Raw genomic sequence first — 21,066 nt, 5'->3', positions numbered from 1 at the left:
GGGCCAGCCCCCGCCAGCCCACGACGCCCACACACACTCACACACACATGCACAGGGGGTTCCGGCCCCGTGCCTCATCGTGCGCGATCAGCGTCTCCATAACCGCCGCCCGCCACGGAAGCCCACGCAGCCTAGCGATATTTGTCTCTTCGTTGCCTCTGACTCCCCCCCCCTTTTTCCGGGCATTCGTATAGTTAGTGGGATGCGTGTTAGGTCGCTAGGTAGCATGCCTGTTGCACGCCGCCCCTCTTCACCGTTGCCATTTTGCATGCCCGTGACACTTCTGTGCTGCCGCCCTATGCTTTTACTTCTCTCTCTCGCTTATAGGTAAGACTGGCTATGGACCGTGGACGAGACACCGGGGATTAGGCGTGCCCGGTAAATGTTGTAGCGCGTCGCCGACGCGGAGCATGGCAGCGCATGCGGGCGCACCTCGGAGACGAGGCTGAATGCCAAACGCCCGGGTAGGGGGTTCCAGGCAACATATGCGGGTGAGTATACTCAAGGTGACAACTGGGGCAACCTCGACAAACGCGGAGCTCGGTAACCGGCGTCGGTATTTGTTGGTAACTGCGCGCGCGTGTATGGCGGAATTTTGTTCCGTTTGATTCTTTGTTTAACACACACACACACACACACACACACACACACACACACACACACACACACACACACACACACACACACACACACACACACACACACACACACACACACACACACACACACACGCGCGCGCGCACACACACATACACACACACACACACGCACACACACATACACACACACACACACATGCCGCACAAGACAGATGCCCGACCAGACCCACCCCCCAAGATGCCCCCTGGCAGCAACTTTCCCACCCTCCTCACACAACGCCCCTTGGGGCCCACAACTGTGTACACTCGGAGCGCAACCGAAACCTTGTTTTTGGACAACTTGCTGCACTCGAGTGGGAACCATCAGTGCAATTGCATGCCGTGTTGAAGTGAGGTTGTACGAGAGAGATACAATCACCTGACAAGAATGATACAAACATGCGCCCAGCAGGCCAGTGATGTGAGGACCTATCATGCCTAACTGCCTACTTGTACCTGCTTGTGCATTCCACGCTGGCCCCGGGGCAAATTTCTACAGCGTAGATGGAAGATACGGGCACTGCGCTAGCCCCCTTGTACCATTCCAGTACATGCTTAGGTGTCTACCGAACATTTTGTTCTGTAGGGATGCAGCAAAGGTGACAATTATGGATGCCTTCAATCAATCTGTCAATGACAAACAGCTTGCTGGTGGGGGCTGTAACGCTGTACTACCGTATCAGAAGGGGGCCCAATGCAGACCTGCAAGCCAAGCGCAAAGCAATGTCACTCAAACGTGCTTTTGCTGTCTGCTTTGGGTATGGGCGTCAGCTGCACCCTATGGGACCTCGCCAACCTGCCTGAACCCTGTCCCATCACACACTCAAACGTGCTTACAGTGCCCTTCGTGACTGCACGTCAAGCCAGGGGAAGGTTGCGAAGCCAGGGAACGGTTGTTCCCAACGTGCTCTCAGCCACCCTAGCACCAGTCATGCCTTCTGCCTGGCCTGCCTGTGCCACAGTTGCGCAACTAATGAAGCCCTCTATCTTCAGTTCGCTAGCAGCCCCTTCGACATAACCTCTGTGGCTGCTACTGCTGACACCAAGTCTGCCCCCTGCACTCCCACGATTTCCGTGCTCCTGTCTTGTGCCAACACCACTGCAGTCGTGTGGCATTGCCTCAAGCCCACACGCTTGTCGCAAGTCTAACAGTTCACCCATCGTGTGCACCTGGCTTACACTCCCACTTTAGTTCCACTTTAGCCCCGAAGTGTTGTAGTAGTCAGCCCCGCCAGCAGCCATAAAGGACTGGAATGACTCGTACTTGGGCTTCCAGCCACCTAGCGCCTGGCTTGTTCCGCTGTTGTCTACACGCTTGCCCCGACCGGTCTTGCCACCTGAGGTGAGTGGGGTTGGCGCAGACGGAATCAAAGGCGGAAAACATACGTAACACGCTCATTTCAAGCCCAACTCCTGTCGCATCACCACGCTTAATCCGCTTGCCGAGACTGCTCACCGTCAGGGAAGGTGCCGGTGAACGACACTGGTACGCGCTCAAAGGCACCACCAGCAAAGCAGTACTGTACAGGGGGAAGGATGCAGGCATTAACTTGCGCACAACATGTCCATTCTTCATACAACTGCTGACTGTGTTTCTGGTTTATCATACAAGTGTTGTGAAACACAGTTATAAGTGCTATCCCCTCACCTCCCCAACGCAAACCCAGCTATCTTCCTGACCCACCTCCACCATGTCCTCAAACGTTACTGGGTGGCCATCAGTGCCCAGGAACGCACGGCCTCGGAAGGGCCCAGAGCCATCACCACGCAGGATCTGTGTATTACAGTTAGCGTGTCCTTAGGAGTCATGGGAGGTGTCCTTGCAAGCCGGGGGGGGATGGATACTCGTATAGGAGAGGTACATGCCAAACTCGGTGTGGGGTGCAAAAGCATGTGTTCAGCAGGGCAGATCCTGCCTGGTTCACAGGTGCTACATGCTCCTGCTGGGACATCCGATATCTGTCCGCCTGTCCAAGATTGCCGCGCCCCCTCATCTTGCCCTCACGGACTTACCGCTGCAGCCAGTGCCGCAGCGTCCTCGTAGTGCAGCAGGTTCACCACATAGCCCCCTGGCCGGGCCACAGTGCCCTGTGTGAAGCATGCATATATGGCACAGGCTGGACCAAAAGACATGAAACCATGTAGCCACGATACGACAGTAGCAAGCGACTGTGTACGGTCTAAACCACTAACTGCAGTCATTGCCCCCCTTTGGGATTGGAATGAACTACCCTCCTCCCACCTGTCATACCTAGCGTGTTTATTACGGTAGTCCCCAGATGGCTACCCCCCCCCCTGTGACTTAATCCCTCTGTCGCGTATGGGCGGCTGTGTCTCCCCCTCCCGCCTCCGCCATTGCCACACCTGTTTGATAAAGAAGGTGTGTGCGCCGCGAAACTTGTGGTACAGACCCACCAGGCGTAGCACGTTGCCACCGGCCTGCACACCAGTCAGTCAGCGGGCATGATGTTCAAACGGTAGTTAGCGGCATTAGGTTGCCAAGGGGTGCCCCTGGAGCTGCCCACGTGTGTATGCGGGAAAGTCATTCATTACAAAAGGATGGCGTCTCGCAGCTGAGTAAGCCTCGAGTATTAAACGCACGCAAATAGCAGTACCATAGTCGTACGCAGTATGCCACACAACCAGTTCGTTGCACCCTTACGATGTTGAACCACAACCGCCCCGATACAACCTCGCCTCGCCCCCTCACCGCCAGGACAGCCTCCTCCGCCCCGCGCAGCTTGTCAGTGGAGGGCCCCGCGCCCACGGGCACCAGCGGGCAGTGCTCGTCGGTAGCGGAGCCACCGTCGTCCACTGCGCACACCTGTATTGGTCCAGCAGGCCAGAACAATATTAGGTATTGCTTTGGCTTGGAAAGGCATGGCGCTCGCCAAGCGTTTGTGCAACATGCCGACAGCGTTGCACCCACCCCCTAAACAACCCACCCCAGTCGATCCACGTGCTTACCGACATGGACGACGTGAAGATGAATGAGCCACTGCCGTCCCACAATGCCAGAGCCGACTTGATCTGGTGGGGCGTGGAAGTACATACGGGATTTGGTGGTTGCTATGGCTGCAGGCATGGCGGAGTGCTGTGTTGTTGGGATATAACTGCACCTAAGCCCTGCAAGTCTCACCCCTTGCGTACAGATTAACAAGCGACAGTAATGCCTGGCTCCATTCAGACGTGCGAACCCCTTTGCGCCGAAGCTGGTACTGATCCTGCCTTGCCCAGTGCCTCTCGTGCTCACATCAGCAACGTAATCCTCACTGCCTGAGGGCGGCGCGGCGAAGGCCACGAAGCTGTATTTCTTGTTGGGCGGTAGGGTGGAACGTGTGGCCGGCGTCAGCCCCATGGCGCGCAGCCTGTACAAGACCGGAGGCATGAAGTGATGCGGAGTCTGACAAGGCGCACGCAAACTGTAATACCATAATGTGGGCCGTCGGCAAACAGTTACCGTGATCGGAACATCGCTTGGCTTCAAGACGTATACAGTCATGAACATGGCCCACTTGTGCTCGTGTTAATCCATTGCTTCCATCTGCGCTGCCGCATTTTTGCCTGCCTTGCCGCACCCAGGCGACACCCACACGCCACACCCCGCGCACGAGTCCCCTTACCGCTCGTGGCTGCGATCCGTGTTGGTGAGGCCGGTGGCTGTGCCGCCCTGCACAGACGCCAGCCAGTCGCGGCCCAGGACGCTGCCCAACACACCCGGCCCCACCACCAGTAGGTCCAGATTGGACGGCGACCCCGCCACTGCTCCCGCCAGAGAGCTGGTTGCAGCAGCTGCGACAGAGCCGCGTGCGGCACCACCGTCGATTGATCCAGGAAAGGTCATCCCCAGCGGTGCAACGCTAGCGATAGCAGCGGCGCTAGCGCTGCGACGCGAAATGTTCAGTTGCGCCGAGACTTGGACTCCCGCCGCTCGGGGACGAGGAATACAGGTAGATGTGAATGTAGTGCGAGTAGCGACAGAGCTGGTGGGCGAAGCGCTCAAGCAGCTCCGGGGCGACATGATGTCGTCTCCAACCGACCCGAGCTGGCCTCTCCACAAGATCCCAGATATTACGAGCAGCTGTATTCTAATAGCACGTCAAGGTCTTACAAGGTCTGCAGAAGTTGTCATGAAGAGCGCGATGCATGTGCGGCGAAGCGATTTACCCCGACTGTTGCCGCGTTGCAGCGCGCAAACTCTTGCACAATCAAACCAAAACCTGCCAGTTTGGTTCCAATTGTTGATCTGCTAGGTCCCTCTGGCAGCACGCTCCCGTGCCTTGCACGTACCCTGCGTGTATCACACAGCCTTGACTCCGCTACTTGCTGCCTGCTGCCTGCATGTACATCTCCACATTGCAACCCGCACGGCAGATGCCTGATACGGGCCGTCTAGCTCTCATACCTGCAAGTGCTATTGAATATGCCACCTGCAAAAAGTCAGACCCGAGAACCGAAGCGCCAACCACCTCACCCTCCACCGCGCCCTAAATCACCTAGATTAGTCCGCGCTCCATCTGCTACTCACACACCTTGTGGTCTAAGCCCTTACCCTCCTGCACCTGCCACCAGTCCAATATCAAGCTGCAGCTTTCTGTAGCTCGGGTCCAAGCCAAGCATTCTAGCCAGGACCGTCATAAACGAAAGCCATTGGCGCAGTCCTTCTGGCATCCATGCACTTGCAGTTCCTTAGGTGATGAACCTTTGGGGCCGAAAGCGCTTCACAGAGTGCAAACAATGTATGCCAGAACGCCACGACCAAACTTGACAAATCGGGGCTGGACGCCGTATCCCGCGGTTACCACGCACTACATGTGATGAAGCAGCGCAGCATTCCGCCAGAAGGCTATCCTGCTGTGCACTCTCTGCATGCACACACTACACTTCAGCAAGGTTGGCTCCATCAGCAACCTAGAAAGCGAGTGTGTTGCCCGCATGATATGCACATACCCGATCATCCAACCATGCACCAGACCTGCTCCAGAGCACTGCTATCTAACCATACGGACGCGCTTTTCACGAAAGAGGCTCCGCAAGCAGTGCTCAGCAGGCGCACTTTAGCCTCAGCCGCCTCCAGCGCACCCCGGCGTCACTGCATGTCGGAATTGCACACGGCAACATGGTCACGTCTTGTGGCACCTGCCTGCATGAAATGTTGCAATTTTGCAGCAATACCTGCAGCGGACAATCAACTGCACAATTACTCACAGTGACTGCCGCCGCCACCGCCGATGTTGTCTAGCCCGGCGATACGGGGTCCTCCCGTAGTGCGAGGTGGGTCTTTCTTTTTCACCTGCTGCTTCAGGTACGCCTCATGCGCTTGAGGCGACACCATGGTCATGAAGCTGTGCACACACCATGGGAGTACAGGCGACGTGGTCGTGAGGAATCCATAATCTGCTGACGCCCTGTTCCCCCAAGACCAGCGTGGGTATGGCGCAGCGCGGTATGTGCCACCCCTGCCCTTTCCCTCGAGACTTACAATGTGGAAATGGCTCCCCAAACACCCATGAAGAACTCAACGACGATGCTGAGCCGCCATGGCGAGCGGCGCTCCTGCACCGTGCCTGGAGAAGTCCGGGAGCAGGCGGGACAGTGCGTGGGTGGGTGGTGAGTAGTCCGCATCATGTGAAGCCCACACGCTTGGGTTTGCGAGATTGTTTTTGACCACGTCGCCCGCGAGTCCTCAAGAGCTCAGGGAAAGGAAGCATTGCAGATGGTGACACCCTGTCCCCAGCGGCACGGCCTGTCTACCCTTCTCTCACCTGTTCGGCTGATGTAAGGCATCTTATGGGCCCCCGCGGGAGCCCGTGTTCGACCAGGAGAAGCGTTCGGAGTTGGTTCCTTCACAAGCTTTCCGTGAAAGATGTTCGTCTGTAAATATGGCTCTAGGACTGTATTACAGTATGAATAACTGATAGCAGTAGGGCCTGACAAGGTCGCACCGATGCAGGGGCTCACTGCTGCATCGGCTGCAGCGGTGAAGCTATCCAGACCATGCTTACTGTATTCTTGAGGTAAACTCGCCACTTGCTGGTTTACAGTTTCAGCTGTGTATTCGACCACAAAAATCGTTGTCGCCTTGTGTCACATCCACTCTTCCAATCCACGCTCTGTTTCAAGCGCTGTGGGCAGCCGATGCTTCACTGGTCCAAGCACTCAGGCTGGCTATGCTGTCACAGAGGCCGTGCACGGCGGCCTGGCGCAGCACTGCGTAGCTCCCAGGAGGGGCCCGCGTCCAGTACCACTGCAACCACTACAGAGCCCGCCGCGGCGGCACCAGCCGCCCCATCCAAGGACGCCATCCTTGCCCGCATTGCTCGGGCAAAGAAGTATAAGGACAGTGGATCCGGTGAAGGGGATGTTGCGGCAAGCCAGCCAGGTGCCTCTCCGCGCGCGGCGCCATTGCCTCAAGTTGGCCCTGTCAAGGTGGGCACACACAATGTACTTGGTGTCATAAGACTCATAACCCGATGCCGTTTCTGAAGAGTTCTGCTACAAAGGGATGCTGTGCGACGCTGGTTGAAAGGTGCCAGTAATAACCGCGATGGGAGTGCGCTCTCCTGTGAGCCATCCACAGTATGGCGGCGGTATGGTGCTGCTCACCCTTTCAAACCCACACTACCCGACTGATGCAATGGGTACGTGTGCACAGGTTGACTGGGGCGCCATGGCTGCATTCTTGGATGCTCCTGTGGCTGCTGAACGCGGCGGTGGGGTCCCAAGCGGGCCGGTATCATATGGCGGCACGGCTCCCCAAGAGGACGAAGCTTCAGAGGTACGCGGGCAGGGCCGCCGCTTGGTGAACTTCTGGGTGACGGGGACGTCATCAAGTACGATAGTCACTCAGTAGTTTGTTTGCTTTTTGTGAAGACGTGGATGCGTTGCCGTTTCGGGTAGCATGTTAGAATGCAGCCGGTGCTTGGTGACAGCATTCCCTCCTTGCCGGCTGAGGACAGGCCGCGGCGCGTGCGGAGAGGGAGGCCCGCTTCATGGCGGACACCGACAGCAAAGACTACATGCAAATGCTCTTGAATAGCCCCATGAGGTCGGGTGCGGGGTCTGCTACTCGCGCGGCGGACTCACTGGCAGGAGTGCTTGCAGAACGGCCACAGGGTACGTGTGCCCGAGTCAGTATCCGCGGACGCGTTCACAGTACATCGCCCGTAGCTTGCCTGATTGCGGTGCTAGTTGCACGATATCGTTTCACTGTGCATGCGCACTGGCATGGCCGCTCCTGGTGCGTATGGGCATCTGCGCAGGTGCTTCCAGTGACGGGGCCGAGGATGGTGAGGGCGGCGCCATAAGCTCCGAGCTGCGCATGGAGGAGTTCACGGCAGCCAAGGAGGCACGACTTCGGGTGAGGGTTTACTAATTGATGTACGCTGCGTTAACAGAGTGGAATACATACTGGTTTGGGCCGATGGGCAAGGCTAGCGCTGCGCCTCCGCCACCTACTCAGCGGCCGAACAAGGATAATCCCCGCCGAACCAAAGACTGCTCCGATGACCACCCATGTGTCCTGACGGCCTTGGTGCCATGTGTCTCCTCTGCAACCTGTACGCCCTGCCCATAACAGGCTCTGGGCGGCGAGATCATCACTCGCGACCTCACCTATAACCCGGGGCCCAACGTGGCGGTCCGCGTTAGCATGGTGAGGCACAGGGCACAATTTGGGACGAGGCATGTGATGGGTGGATTGTACCACAGGCAGTGGTTACAACGGCAATCATATGGAATTTAAGTATGCTGACCCCAACGGTCGCCCCAATTGCAGCCTGGGGCGGGCATGATGGCCGGCCCAGAGGCCCAGGCGGAGGCGGAGGCGAAGGCCGAGGAGGCACGGCGTATCGCGGAGGCGGAGGCAGCTGTGACACGGGCTGAAGAGGAAGCGCGCGCGCGGGCCGAGGCAGAGGCTGCGGCCGCGACAGCTGCGGCGGCGGCGGCCGCAGGAGTCCTCGTGGAAGACTCGGCCTCTGGAGGCGAGGAGGACGTATACAAGCCCAAGGTGGGTGCGGGTGTATGCGCACTTGTAGATATCAACTGTGACGACGGGCGCGGAATGCCTCGTGAACAGTATTGTATGTGCTCTCAGAGAGCACACGCATGGAGTCGCACTCGCATTTCATTACTGCTATGACACATTGTCTCAGGTGTCGACGTGGGGAATGTTTCCCCGCCCGAAGGACATTAGTGAGGCCTACGGCGGTGGCCGCAACCTCAAGCCTGGCCAGGTGCGGGAAGGTCTGCTGCACTGGCGCACACCGTAAGCGTCAGTCCGGGTCATTCGACGGCCATTGTACTTTTGCCAGTTTATCGCGTTTGCAAGCGGTTGCACCACATACGCAGCACACAGGCGTGTGCACACGCCGCATGCGCCCAATTGTACGCGTTCCTTACTAAGAAACGCGTACAATGGTTCTATTATGGCTGCATTAGCCCGGTACACGCTTCATGCTCAGCTGGGAATAACGGGCTGGATTACACGCACCGCAGGAGCTGGAAACGCCCAAGCAGAAGGCAGAGCGGGAGCGCAGTTATGCGGCCGCCCTGGCCGCCTACAAGTTCAAGGCGGGTCTGGAGGTGGACCCGGAGGACGAGGAGAAGGCAGCCAAGGTGGGAACGGCCTGCGTCGGGACTGGATGCCTTGATTGGCGACACGGTTCATACAAGAGCGGGGCGCTAAACATCCGGGGCAGATTGTTGTTGGTGTTGTGCGCGGGCGGACGGAATACGTTGGTAATAGGGTTTGACGCGGTGCACAGCATGTGCAAGAAACTTTACAGTCCACAGTCTAAGCGGGGTGGCTTCGAAGCTTGAGTGGCTTGCACGCATATGCTTGTGTTGAGAGTAGAAACATACCCGCGAGCATGATAAATGGCAAGCGGACGGTCAAGGCGCAACAAGTGCCTGGCGTGTACCTGCCGTACCCACACACATTGTCAACCTTTCCTTCTGGGCTTTCCTTCCTATTACACAGCGTTTCTAATTACGGCATACACGGCCCTGCGTGTTTTCTTCCTTGTACACATTTGCACACAGCCCCAGAATCACCCTTTTCCTTGCCCGCATAATCCTCGGGCTGGCTGGGCACTAACTAGACATAGCCATTCCGTGTAGATGCCGCCCCATTGAAGGACTCGATACCTCTCCGTGTACCTGCATGCCTATACCTCCCTAGTAGCTTATGTGGTTATGCCTTGCTGCTAGATGAGCACCATGGGTTAGTGACCAGGACAAATTGAAGCTGTACCGGACTGCGTTGGGCGGGCGACACCAGGCGCACGTCACGGTGCACGCATCGGAAAGCAAACGCCGGGGCGAGGGTCTCAGCCTTACCCACCAAGGCGTACGCGGCCGCGGCACACATGTTGCACGCATAGTGGCGCCAAGGCTGCACAGTACGTGACCACGAATTCAATGTACGCGTATTAATACAACTTGCTGCAATGAGTCACATGCTATCCCATGCTACCGGTATACTGGGCAACACGCATTTCCTGTTCCCCCGAACAATGATGGTGTGTCCCTTGCACTTGTCATCATGCACTGGCTACCCGCGCTCGTGCAGCAAAGTAGGCTTTAGGACAGCCCAGCAGGCAAACTAAGGAACGAGTACAGTCTCGATAGACCCTGCTGAACCTCATCACGTTGCGGTAGCCAGCGTTCCTATCTTGTTGCCGCTCGCACATGCACAGGTTTACGAAGAGGGTATGGAGTTCTTTGCGGACGGCAAGCTCAAGGCCGCGTACGACAAGTTCGAGAAGGCCATTGCGCTGGTGCCCGTCAAGACCAAGGTGAGGGTCAGGGGTACAGATGCATCGCGCTTGCCTCGTATGTGGGTATATCTGCAAATCAGTGCACAGTAAGTCCTGGGCCCGAATCCTGACCAGCTTACGCGTGTGCGGCCGGCTGGCCTGCCACCCTGGCACCCATTTTTGCCATGTGCAGTACGGCGGCCTGGCCACTCTCCAGAAGGCCATTGTGCTAGACAGTGTGGGCAACCACGAGGCGGCGCAGAAGCTGTACAAGTCCATCGCCACCCATGGAGTAGCCCAGGTACGTGGGTTTTGGGCACCGAGGACGCGGATTGCACGAGGCTGCAGGTCAAGATGTGCTTACCCCTTGTCACAGCTGCTGATGGATATGAGAAGCGTAACATTCCCGCATCCCTGCATTCCCGGTTGTATGTATTAGGTTTCGCTTTGCGCCGTTGCAGGTGTCCAAGAAGGCCAAGCAGATGCTTTTCTCATTCGAAGCAATGGAGTGAGTTGGAGAAGGGGTCTTTGCTAATTCTGGGGATTGCATGTCAACGTATTGTGCATCTCTGTGTACAGCGGGCAAGAGAGCACAAACGCGACGTGCCGTAGCCGTATGTGTGCTCTAGCGTGCGTATTAATGGGCAATTCATGGGAGGGCTAATCGGATTACCCAGCAACTTCACAGCCCCGCGGATACCCTCCCACCTGCTGCCGCACTGCAGCTTCATGAAGGCGGACAAGTTCTCATACGCGGTCAAGAAGGAGGAGTACGACAAGTACTTCAGGTGGGATTGGGCGGTGTATGGGGGTGGGTGGGAGCGCTAAGCTAGCCGTTGGTGCCCAGGCAAGGACAATCGATTTGTGCAGAACATATGTGCATGCCCGCGATTCGTGCATGCGTGTTAGCGTCCTGTTCTGGATGCTACTGTGCTACACACAGGGGCGCTGCCGACCGCCGCAAGGTTTATGTGGCGAGTGAGGAGGAGCGGCAGCAGGACGAGGCCAATGCACGGACAGCCACACTGGTGGCCCTGGCTGTTATCCTTGGGCCGGTGTTTGCAGTGGGCGCGCTGGCGCTGCAGCGTTAACCCACTATCGGTATCAGGACGTCAGCGCATATGGGGTTGATGGCGTGGGTGCAGGGCAGCGGCGGCGGCGGCGGCAGCCGCGGGGGCGCGTGCGCGCATCTTGGTAGCGGAGGGGGCGGGAAAGGCCACGTGGAGGAGGAGAGCGCAGCGCCGCCCAAGAAGCGGCGCAAGTGCGCAGGCTGAGGAGCCGGCTGGTGTCTAGGTAGCGGTCCGCGGTGGGGCTGGCAGGGCATGCGTAGCGGCATGACGAGTAGTGCGGCTGTTAAAAACTGTGCTGCGTCTGGCTGCGGTTGGCTCTGCTGTGGCATCGCGATTGCTAGGCACCTGGTTTTGCTATTTGCCTGTGGAAACCGACCCTGGCTATGTCCGGGCGATGAGGTTGTTCGGCCTCAGACTGTGGAGGGGCTCAGCCCCTTTTCCCGGGGAACACTTGTCCCAGCCTAGGTCATCGCCAGTAGGCGGCTGGCGGGTGCGCGAGAGGCGACGCAGGGGAGGAGATGTGCATGGAGCCGGTTGAGTAAGCGGCGCAAGCACTTCGGTCGAGGCCAGCAGGTGTGTGGTTTCGATGGAACAGGGCAGGTTGGCGTAGCCCCATAGTGTCGCTTCTTTCTGCCCGCTCTGCCTTCCACCGGCAGTGTGTTAATGACGAGTGTGGTGGGAACGAATGCGTAGCCTAGGGTTTCGTGTCGCGTGTGTGGTTCTGTGTGGACATGAGCAGCTAACAACGTACGAGCTCCCCCCCCCCAGATCGCTGCGCGCGATAAATAACTTAAACATGGAAACACGTCGCATGTGTATGGTTGTCCGAGTGCGAGAATGGTAGTGAGGACGTTAATGGCCGAGATGGTCTGCGTAGGGAGAGTGCTTGAGGAGTGCTTCAGAATAGCACACGAGGGAAGGCGGGCAAGCAAGCATGTCAGGCAGCATCGCTGCAGCGGCAGTGTGGTAAGTGGATCTGGCCTGGAGTTTCGACATTAAGCTATTGAGAATGCTTTTAAGACGAACCATGCGAAGCCAAGAATGCCAGCGAGCACGGTCACGTTGGAGAGGCCTGGAGGCTGGCTCAGCAGAACAGAAAGCGTGAGCACAAGCTAGTCTGTTGGATTCAAAGCGCAAGTCCGCGCGGAGTAGGAGAGCGCAGAGCCGCCAGAAGCGGCGCCGGCTCGTGGGCTGAGAAGCCAGCCGGGGGCCTGTGCTGTGTGTTTGGCAGGGTTTGTCTGCTGGAACAGCGGCGCGAGTCGATGACGCCTGGTTGGCTGTGCCTGCATCAACCGCCCCCATGGGAAAGCACGCGCTGGCGAGTAATGACATCGTTTTGTCGGGCAGCCTGGTCCTGCTGTTGTGCTGGAATTGGAGCAGGGCAACCAGCCACCCCTGGATTGGGGCAGGGGCAGTGTCAGCAACGGTCCCGCTCTCCTACTTTCATCCTTCTCATCCCTCCAGCAGCGCGCGTACTTCAGGGTACTTCTACCCAGCAAAGCAGCATGGCTAGTCCAGCGACATGCCCGCTGCGAAACGGACCGCCAGCATGCTTGTTTGCGTGAGTCCGTCTCAGCGTCCACATACCTGATTGGACTGTGCCGGGCAACCTGATTGGACTGTGCTGGGCGACCCTTGTCTCTGGCCTCCCAACCTCTGCGCATGCCTCAACTTTAGCACAGAGGCGGGCGCCCCGGTTTTTCCGGCTGTCAGATCAAGAGCATAACCTTACATGCTAAGCAATGCACGGTCTCCTTGCTGTCGCCCGCAGCCTGAAAGCCTCAAGTCGACGATATCATCGACCCAGCCTGGCGGGCGGCAACGCGAGGATGTTCGACGCGAGGATGTTTTGAACAACCTCATGTGAAGGCTCCAAGCAAGTTTTGTCAAGCCGCACGCGCAATTGGCCAACAGGCGCAAAAATTGCACTATGCCGTACTTCTGCGGCGAATTCACGTCTATGGCTCCGCGACACGCCATGCTTGTATACTCGCGGGGGCTGGTGGCATTTAAATCTCCGCCACGCCCCCAAATTTGCGCCCGCGTGGACTAATAGAGACTGCTTTTCCAGCAACCAATAGCCCGCACCAAATGAAGACACGCCATGCAGGGGAACTTAGCCAACATTTCGGAGGCTAGTGAGCACTTGCCAGAAAGCTTATCACCCACAGGTGAGCCAACCGGGAGGGCGATGGCGTTCGACGAGGTTCCTGGCTGGGGCATCCATCGAAGCAAGTGACCGACACGATATATCATGCGTCATCTTGATAGATAGTTCTAGGGCTTAGCCGTGCAGCGGGCGTGTCTGGGCGCTGAGGGGCCCCGCGAACGCCTTTGGCTGGCGCACCGCATAGGCAGCGTCCGCCTTTGGTGCAGCGGCAGACAAGTCATATGGAACGTTTGTATCGTTGTGGCAAATCTGGCGCCCGTTTGTGAACCCCGGGGGCCTTTATCGGCCCACTCGACGGAAAGCAGTTCGTGGCCTCGATGCAGCCCGTTGCCGGTGGCGATGGTCGATATGCTATGTGATATGGCTGTGTGGGCGCCAGAGGGCCGTTTCGGCTCGTTTGCGACAAACGTCAGCAGGTCCATGTGCTCGTCCCTCTCGCGGCGTGCAATAAGGGTCGATTGTGAGCGCTCTAACAAACATTGACGCGTACAAGAGCGCGCCTGAACACCTTCAGGACTGGCGCGTGGGTGCGGGCTGTGACTCCAGTTGCGGTGCGGGATGTTGCGGGCGCCTGGGTTGTTTGGTCGAGCTAATGTTTGAAGTCTCTGAAGGTCCAATGCACTCCTGTCTCCCCCTCGCCGTTCCGCAGGAGCGTTGCTGAGCGGCGCTCCTCACCTAGCCGCGCACGACGCCGCAGAGCTGCGCAGCCCAGCGGCGACAGAGCAGGGAGTGGAGTCAGCGGTTCGCAGCCCGCGCCAGGATGCCGCGTCAGGTGCTGTCGCCGCTGGTGAAGCCGGATTGTGTGAGCGCATGAGCGGCGGCAGCGGTGTGTCGGTGCCGAGCGGTGCACCTGCGGAGGCGGCTGAGCCACCACAGGTCAGGACCTACTTGAGCAGTTCTGCCTCGCCGGGTTTGCTGCTGTATGGGATAGGGGGAGGTGTGGCGGGCACATCAGGTGCCGTGCGTGGTGCCCCGCCACCGCACCTGGTCCCACCCCCTCCGCCGCCACCGGCCCAATCTCACGCGGGCCAGCAGGGCGAGGCACAGCCGTCCCAGCAGCTGTGGGACGAGCTGCGGCAGCGGGATGCGCAGATCCTGGTGCTGCAGAAGAAGCTGGGCCACTTCCGGTCCTGGCTGACGGGCGTGCACGCCAAGGTGCAGGCCGCCAACCCATCCGCCATCAACAACTACAAACGGCTTTACGTGGGGAACCTGCCGCCGCACACGTCAGAGGTACGGCAGCGATGTCGTGAATGCGCATGGGCCGGGGCGTGTATGCGGTTAAGATGTGCGGCAATACGCATGCGCTATGAAGGCCACATACACCCGGGAACTGCATTCCTGGCAGCGTGTTAAATGCAGTGTATGTGCGCGCCGTGTACGACTGCGTGCAGGAGGACTTGAAGGCGTTTTTGCACGGTCTCATGGTGCGCACCGGCGCCAACGCGGCGCCTGGTAACGCCATCCTGTCCTGCAAGCTCAAGTCGGTGAGCTCAGACGGCGGAGGCGTCAGCAGCGGTGTCGTGACGGGCAGTGGTGGCGGTGCGGAGACGTGTCAAGCAGCGGTCCCCAAGCAGCAAGCCCCGCTGCGCGCGCCCACAGCCGTTCATGGGGGTAGCCGGAGGCCGCGGGCTCCCTTGTTCTTGCGGCCACCCCGACCGCCGCAGTTGCAGCAGCAGCTAGCGGCTCCAGCCTGTCCAGGCTTGGTGGATGCAGGAAATGGGCCAGCCGCAGTTGATTGCGAGCAGGAGCACGGGGCTGCAGTTGCGGCGCAGCGCAAGCGGAAGCGCTTGTCTGCAACGGCTGCCCTTGATGACGAGGAAGCCCTTGTGCTGACAGATGCCGCCCCCACATTGTTGGGTGCCCAGCAGGCCCCCGGCGCGGGAGGCGGCATGCCGCCCCCTGGTCTGCCGCCTGGCCCGCCCGACAAGCACTACGCGTTCATAGAGCTGCGCAGTGTGGAGGAGGCGTCCAACGCCATGGCGTTTGACGGCGTGGCTTTCAGGAACGCTTACCTCAAGGTAGGCAGCGGGGCAAGGCATGCATTTGGGCGAGCACGGTGTATGGTGTTGTGTTGGAGTTTACCAAATTGTCGTTCTTGGTTTTATCCTGGGAATGTGGTCTTGTACTGGCAAGTCGTTTTACTCCGGCACGTCATGCGTCACAACAGCCCTTTCATTCGGACGCCATGTGTGCTACTAGCCTTTCCACATGGTGCTTACGTTCCTGGCCTTTCCACATGGTGCTTACTTTCCTGCCTGCAACACCTCCCCCCGACACTTCGGCATCCCTTGTTATTTATTCCCTCCCGTCTTGCCTGTACGTCTACCCGCTGCACAGGTGCGGCGGCCCAGCAACTACGACGTGGCCACCGCCATGATGCTTGGCCCCACCAGCCCCGACCCCACCATCGACCTGTCCCAGCTAGAGATCTGCCGCACAGTGGTGGAGAACTCGCCGCACAAGCTGTTCGTGGGCGGCCTGCCGTGCGAGTGGAGCGAGGACATGGTGAGCGGAGGAGGGGTTACGGAATGGCTCAGGGGATGTGCAGCTCGGGCAGCATCCTCATCTGACTGTTGGGGGTTCGGCAAATCCTGTTGGAACCCCGCATGCATACGTCCCCCCAAATGGCTCAGGCGTGCGAGGGGTGCATAAGGGGGCACATGGTTATCGTTTCCAGCCCATCAATGAGGTGCATCCTTGTCTTCTGTATTCCGCAGTCTTCACCTCAAGTAGCATCTTCGCTTGAATCATTTTCTAAACTTCTCTTGAATATGTTTCGCCTCACTCGTCATACTACCAGGTGAAGGAGCTGCTTGCACCGTACGGCACCCTCAAAAGCTTCAACCTGGTGATGGACAAGTCCACCGGCAAGTCCAAGGTAAGAGAGCAAGGCCCTTCAAAGTATCTATGCAGGACTGAGACATCTTTCTTTGCTGATGCGGCACTGCCGCTCCGCATAGTGAAGCCGGCCTGCATACAGAGACCATAGCTAGGCTTAACAGTATATTCCGTTGTTTCCGACTTGCGCATGTTCCCCCTCCTGCTGCAGGGCTACGCCTTCTGTGAATACAGCGAGGAGAGCAGTGCCGATCTGCTGATCAAGAACCTGCACATGCGGCGGGTGGGCAGCAAGGCGCTCACCGTGAAGCGGGCTATGGAGGGAAACCGCAGTGTGGCTGGCTCCATGGGTGGCAGCATAGGCGGCGGTGCAGGAGGTGGGTCCGGGGGCAGCTCTGGAGGCGGTGCGCCGCCGCTGGCGCTGGGCCCAGCGGGCCACTCGAGCTCTATGCTTACACCCCTGGGCGGACAACATCTGGGGCCGCACCATGGCCACCAGGGCGGATCCGTGGGGAGCCCGCCCCCGCTGCCGCTGACGCCCGTGGGAGTGGCGGCAATGGTGAAACTGGCCGCCGCATCGCCGGCAGCGCCCAGCAGCGTCAGCCCAGCGCAGCAACAGCAACAGCAACAGCAGCAGCAGCAGCAGGCCGGGGCCCCCAGCGGCGCGGCAGCAGCAGCTGCAGCAGCCGCAATGGCAGCTGCGCTGGGGGGTGTTGGACCGGACACCAGTTCTCCAACTGCTCTTCAAGGTATGGATGTCTAGATATGCGCTGACACAGCTCCTTGCGTTGGCAGAAGTGCCTTAATACCGTTGTGACTTTCGTTTGAATTCCTGATGTGTCCCCTCATCTGCAGTTGCGGACGCCATCACAGCTCTCCTACAACAGCACAGCGGCCACCTTGCCTCCCGGAACTTGTTGGCGGCTGCAGCTGCAGCCGCGGCGGCAGCAGGCGGGGCACATCCACCCGGCACGCCTACGCCGCCGCCAGGCGCTGCTAGCACCGCCGCTGGCATTGCGGCAGCGCTGCAGCAGTTCCAGCGCTCGGCAGAGCTTTCGGGTGGCGGTGGAGGAGGCGGAATGGCAGGTGGCAGTGGCGCGAGCTCGGGTGAGCTGCAATCAGTAGGGCCAAGGGGGCAGGGGCACCCGCACCAGCACCACCAGTATGCGCCCCACCCACACGCGCACGCGCATTCCCATCAACAGCAACAGCAGCAGCAGCAGCAGCAGCAGCAGCAGCAGCAGCAGCAGGACGCGGCCGCAGCAGCTGCCGCGGCCCAGGAGGCCGCGCAGCAGCAGTTTGCGGCTGCGGCTGCGGCAGCAGCTCAGCATGGCCCGTTTGACCTGTCTGGGCTTACAGGGCAAGGAATGGGATTTTGGTGAGTTGCGCGCTTTGCTTGCAGCACCCCGCATTGGAAGAAAGATGTGGGCGAGAAGGGGGTCATTGCTTTAGATATCGATGGCGGGCTCCAACGTGGCACTTGCCAGTAGACAGTGGTCGAGATGGTACACGTGCAAGGATGCGCTGTCGATATGTTAGTTATTGCGCATGGGGACCTTGCTTGAGACCTGGCCTGCTGCCCAGACTGTTGGGCTCATACATGTTCATTTGTTTTGCGAGGCTGTTACTGTGCGTAGTGGGAGCCTGGTTCGTTAGAGGACTGCTGTCTTTTTGCGTGTGGGGTTTCACACATGCCGCCATCGCGGCTAGAAATAGGCGCGCCCATCGGTGCATCTTGCAATTGGTGGAAAGGCGAGGCAGGCAGATATGCACCGCAGCAGATAGGAAAGACTTAGCAATGCAGGGTACGACCGCTATGCGGCGTGCTGCACAGGCATTGCGTGTTGATGGTACCCTGCTGATTGCCATGGTAGCAATCCGTCGGTGGCTCAGGCTAGCTTGCAGGTTGTAGGAGGCATGGCGTTGGTGGCTTGATGGGCAATTGTGTCCGTTGGCAGCTGCCATCCCCTTGTCAACTTGTACTTCGCATTGTTAGTCATTGAAGCATCGTCGATACTGGGGACAACACTGCAACGGGCGTGTGCATTGCAGTGGACGGTAGCTCTCGCTTCGGCCCCCGGCTCCACCAACCATACCACGAAGCCCTATGAGGTCAGCCTGGGGTTTTGCTGGCACGATACGAGCCGACCTTCCTATGCTGCTGCGCAGACTGGGCGTGCGTGCCTCCGCCTGCGGCAATACGCTTCACGACCACGCCATCTCCACCCATAATGACATTGTCACCGGTACATGCCGCCACTCACTCTACCCTCCCGACGGTGCAGGGACGTGACGTAAACTCCGCAACTAACATCCGGCACGCGCTGGTGGAGATGCTGCTGGGGCACAAGCGACCTGCATCGCTGCAGATTGGCGGCGGCAGCAGCGGCGGCAGCGGCGGTGGCAGCAGCAGCAGCGGGCGGGGGCGCGTGCGCGCATCTTGGTAGCGGAGGGGGCGGGAAAGGCCACGTGGAGGAGGAGAGCGCAGCGCCGCCCAAGAAGCGGCGCAAGTGCGCAGGCTGAGGAGCCGGCTGGTGCCTAGGTAGCGGTCAGCGGTGGGGCTGGCAGGGCATCCGTAGCGGCATGACAAGTGCGGCATGACAAGTGTGCTGCGTCTGGCTGCGGTTGGCTCTGCTGTGGCATCGCGATTGCTAGGCACCTGGTTTGGCTATGTGCCTGTACGAACCGACCCCGGCTATGTCCGGGCGATGAGGTTGTTCGGCCTCAGACTGTGGAGGGGCTCAGCCCCTCTTCGGTGACCGGGGAACACTTGTCATTACCGGTACAGCCACCCGACATCAGCATCGACATGCTACAGGAGGCCTACAGGTACACGCCGGGGCCAGCGGGGGCAGCCCACCACATGGGGGATTGGGGAAGCCGGGTGCGATAGGACAGGGTAGGGGGCAGACTGCATTAGTTACAAGAGCGGCTTGCTGACGCGAGTCGCAAGCGATATCTGCCCTAGACCCCAGGGGCGTGCCACGTACAACGCCGACGACCTACTCTTGTAGTAGGCTTGCTCTTATAATAAGAGCTCCACCAGAGTAAGGGCACGGGGTAAGGGGCAGGTTGGCGTAGCCCCGTACCGTAGTGTGCCATATATTCCCAGACCCCACCATCAGTTTGCAACCAATAGGCAAGATTGCGTGGCTGGTACAACGCCGGAGCTACGTGGCCAAGACATCGCTGACTTGCCGGCAGGCTGGTAGTTTGCTGACGGGGGAAGCTAGGGGTTCGGGGTGTCCAACTGTCCAACTCGGCGGTTAGGTTGTCATAGGTATTCGCCCTGCGCACTGCGGGCTCAGCCTGCCCACTTCCAGGGGGTTAACTTTGAACCAATCCCGTAAGGAAACAGTCGTGCTGCAAGGAGAAACTGCAGCCGCATATGCGAGCTGTGGTACATCACCATAGGTAGTCGGGCGGGCTTGGGCAGCGTAGCGGCAGGTGGAAGGAGCACTTCCAGGGGGGGTCGGGACCAAATGTCGGTGGCAACCGACAGCTAACCGCCGAGTTGGACACCCCGAACCCCTGGGGGAAGCCATGTAAACCAGCGCCCACCTAGAGCCCCCTGGTAATGGGTAATGGGGACTGAACCCCCTCACCCTTGCTCACCCCATCCATGGGGGGGGGGGGTGTAGTTTCGACTGGGAAAGGCCCCATGTTCTAAAACGAAAGAGCTTGACGAGAGGACTCCAAATCCACTTTCAGAGTTTCAATCAGGGTAGTAATTGCAAAATTATGAGACTATGCGAACTGATGCTAACTTGTAACGGCCAAGGCTTGGTGTGGGTCTTCCGGCCATCGAGCGTGACATGAATCGAGCGTGACATGAATCCCGGGATTCTTCACATGATCCCGGGAGAAAGCCGACCCATCTCTTCCGGCACACAATCCCAAGCATCATATGTACAGCGCAATTGTAAGCTTAAGCGCACGCCCCGGTACTCTGACAGAATGGTCGGTGGTTGGCCAATGGACACATAGACATGTGTGGCATGGCTGCCAGTCAAGTTGTGCCTCCAGCTGAACCGGAGGTATACAATTGTAGAGCTCGCCGAGAGCAGTCGATTGACACCGACCTGGCTAAATACCAAAGGGTTTTGAGGGGTTTTTGAGGGGTTGCACGGTGGTGGGGGTCGGTCGGTCGGTCCGGAGGGGGGGTCGGGAGGTTTTGGGACATGGGGTCTGGAGGTTTAGTTCGTAACCCCCCCTGCCCCATCACTCCCTTAATCCACGACCTGACTGATGGAAAGGCGTAATAAGGTATTTGTTTGCCAGCGTATACGTTTTGGGCGCAGATTTGAGGGCGCTTTGGACGTGTTTGAGGTTTTGGGGGGCCTGCCCAAGTAACATGGCAAGGCGTAGATGCCGTGCGTAGATGCTGTAGAAGAGGTCATCTACGGTACGCTGGGTAGGTGCCGCGGGCCTCACGGCATCTACAAGATACAGGCATTGATTGAAGGGTGGGGCAAGCTCATAAATTGTTGTGAAAAGGTTTGAAGCAGGTCACCCTTGACTCCCATGCTTGACTCCCCACGCTCACAGAAAGATTTGATACCGTACCCGTCACGGGGGGGGGGGGGGGG

At 58.9% G+C, this 21,066-nt stretch overlaps 4 protein-coding genes across 5 annotated transcripts; 2 read left to right on the top strand and 2 right to left on the bottom strand.

The window, feature by feature from the left end:
- Positions 1 to 1,456: 1,456 nt before the first annotated feature.
- CHLRE_13g608000v5 (uncharacterized protein) lies at positions 1,457 to 4,728 on the bottom strand. Its single transcript, XM_001699053.2, has 9 exons — positions 4,262 to 4,728; positions 3,892 to 4,006; positions 3,606 to 3,668; positions 3,349 to 3,462; positions 3,003 to 3,077; positions 2,652 to 2,726; positions 2,323 to 2,412; positions 2,095 to 2,158; positions 1,457 to 1,975 (listed from the first exon to the last, which is right to left on the bottom strand). The coding sequence occupies exons 1-9, from the start codon at positions 4,480 to 4,482 to the stop codon at positions 1,827 to 1,829; spliced, it is 966 nt and encodes a 321-aa protein (XP_001699105.2). The 5' UTR covers positions 4,483 to 4,728; the 3' UTR covers positions 1,457 to 1,826.
- A 58-nt stretch (positions 4,729 to 4,786) lies between these two features.
- On the bottom strand, positions 4,787 to 6,548 carry CHLRE_13g607950v5 (uncharacterized protein). Its single transcript, XM_001699052.2, has 4 exons — positions 6,404 to 6,548; positions 6,121 to 6,205; positions 5,847 to 5,983; positions 4,787 to 5,730 (listed from the first exon to the last, which is right to left on the bottom strand). Exons 1-4 carry the CDS (start codon positions 6,423 to 6,425, stop codon positions 5,702 to 5,704), a joined length of 273 nt encoding a protein of 90 aa, XP_001699104.2. The 5' UTR covers positions 6,426 to 6,548; the 3' UTR covers positions 4,787 to 5,701.
- Positions 6,549 to 6,658: 110 nt separating this feature from the next.
- Positions 6,659 to 12,804, top strand: CHLRE_13g607900v5 (uncharacterized protein). Its single transcript, XM_001699105.3, has 13 exons — positions 6,659 to 7,067; positions 7,294 to 7,416; positions 7,598 to 7,754; positions 7,901 to 7,998; positions 8,218 to 8,292; positions 8,416 to 8,646; positions 8,792 to 8,872; positions 9,135 to 9,254; positions 10,337 to 10,435; positions 10,590 to 10,697; positions 10,858 to 10,904; positions 11,122 to 11,184; positions 11,340 to 12,804. Exons 1-13 carry the CDS (start codon positions 6,777 to 6,779, stop codon positions 11,485 to 11,487), a joined length of 1,641 nt encoding a protein of 546 aa, XP_001699157.2. The 5' UTR covers positions 6,659 to 6,776; the 3' UTR covers positions 11,488 to 12,804.
- A 404-nt stretch (positions 12,805 to 13,208) lies between these two features.
- On the top strand, positions 13,209 to 19,245 carry CHLRE_13g607850v5 (uncharacterized protein). 2 transcript variants are annotated; one of them, XM_043069914.1, is made up of 10 exons: positions 13,209 to 13,637; positions 14,286 to 14,512; positions 14,672 to 14,869; positions 15,031 to 15,123; positions 15,508 to 15,657; positions 15,977 to 16,144; positions 16,440 to 16,517; positions 16,689 to 17,226; positions 17,333 to 18,589; positions 18,763 to 19,245. In XM_043069914.1, exons 1-9 carry the CDS (start codon positions 13,571 to 13,573, stop codon positions 17,857 to 17,859), a joined length of 2,046 nt encoding a protein of 681 aa, XP_042917889.1. In that variant the 5' UTR covers positions 13,209 to 13,570; the 3' UTR covers positions 17,860 to 18,589; positions 18,763 to 19,245. The 2 variants fall into 2 exon arrangements, with proteins under 2 accessions (XP_042917889.1, XP_042917888.1); XM_043069913.1 differs by having other exon boundaries at positions 14,286 to 14,869.
- The last annotated feature ends 1,821 nt before the right edge of the window (positions 19,246 to 21,066 follow it).

Source organism: Chlamydomonas reinhardtii, chromosome 13, assembly GCF_000002595.2.
Source record: "Chlamydomonas reinhardtii strain CC-503 cw92 mt+ chromosome 13, whole genome shotgun sequence".
Classification (NCBI taxonomy): Eukaryota; Viridiplantae; Chlorophyta; class Chlorophyceae; order Chlamydomonadales; family Chlamydomonadaceae; genus Chlamydomonas; species Chlamydomonas reinhardtii.
The sequence above is the reverse complement of the archived record's forward strand: the minus strand, read 5'-3'. Positions and strand labels throughout refer to the sequence as shown.

Excerpts from the sequence above, each read along its gene's own strand:
- CHLRE_13g608000v5 (XM_001699053.2), bottom strand. The coding sequence starts at position 4,482 with ATGACCTTTCCTGGATCAATCGACGGTGGTGCCGCACGCGGCTCTGTC. Across the intron at positions 2,727-3,002 it reads ACACCTTCTTTATCAAACAG|GGCACTGTGGCCCGGCCAGG; the intron begins GTGTGGCAATGG and ends TGCTTCACACAG. Across the intron at positions 2,413-2,651 it reads CTGCGGCACTGGCTGCAGCG|ATCCTGCGTGGTGATGGCTC; the intron begins GTAAGTCCGTGA and ends TGTAATACACAG.
- CHLRE_13g607850v5 (XM_043069913.1), top strand. The coding sequence starts at position 13,571 with ATGCAGGGGAACTTAGCCAACATTTCGGAGGCTAGTGAGCACTTGCCA. Across the intron at positions 13,638-14,285 it reads AGAAAGCTTATCACCCACAG|GAGCGTTGCTGAGCGGCGCT; the intron begins GTGAGCCAACCG and ends GCCGTTCCGCAG. Across the intron at positions 15,658-15,976 it reads TCAGGAACGCTTACCTCAAG|GTGCGGCGGCCCAGCAACTA; the intron begins GTAGGCAGCGGG and ends CCCGCTGCACAG.
- CHLRE_13g607900v5 (XM_001699105.3), top strand. The coding sequence starts at position 6,777 with ATGCTTCACTGGTCCAAGCACTCAGGCTGGCTATGCTGTCACAGAGGC. Across the intron at positions 7,999-8,217 it reads CCAAGGAGGCACGACTTCGG|GCTCTGGGCGGCGAGATCAT; the intron begins GTGAGGGTTTAC and ends TGCCCATAACAG. Across the intron at positions 9,255-10,336 it reads ACGAGGAGAAGGCAGCCAAG|GTTTACGAAGAGGGTATGGA; the intron begins GTGGGAACGGCC and ends GCACATGCACAG.
- CHLRE_13g607950v5 (XM_001699052.2), bottom strand. The coding sequence starts at position 6,425 with ATGCCTTACATCAGCCGAACAG. Across the intron at positions 6,206-6,403 it reads GCCTTACATCAGCCGAACAG|GCACGGTGCAGGAGCGCCGC; the intron begins GTGAGAGAAGGG and ends GGACTTCTCCAG. Across the intron at positions 5,984-6,120 it reads TGGGGAGCCATTTCCACATT|CTTCATGACCATGGTGTCGC; the intron begins GTAAGTCTCGAG and ends GTGTGTGCACAG.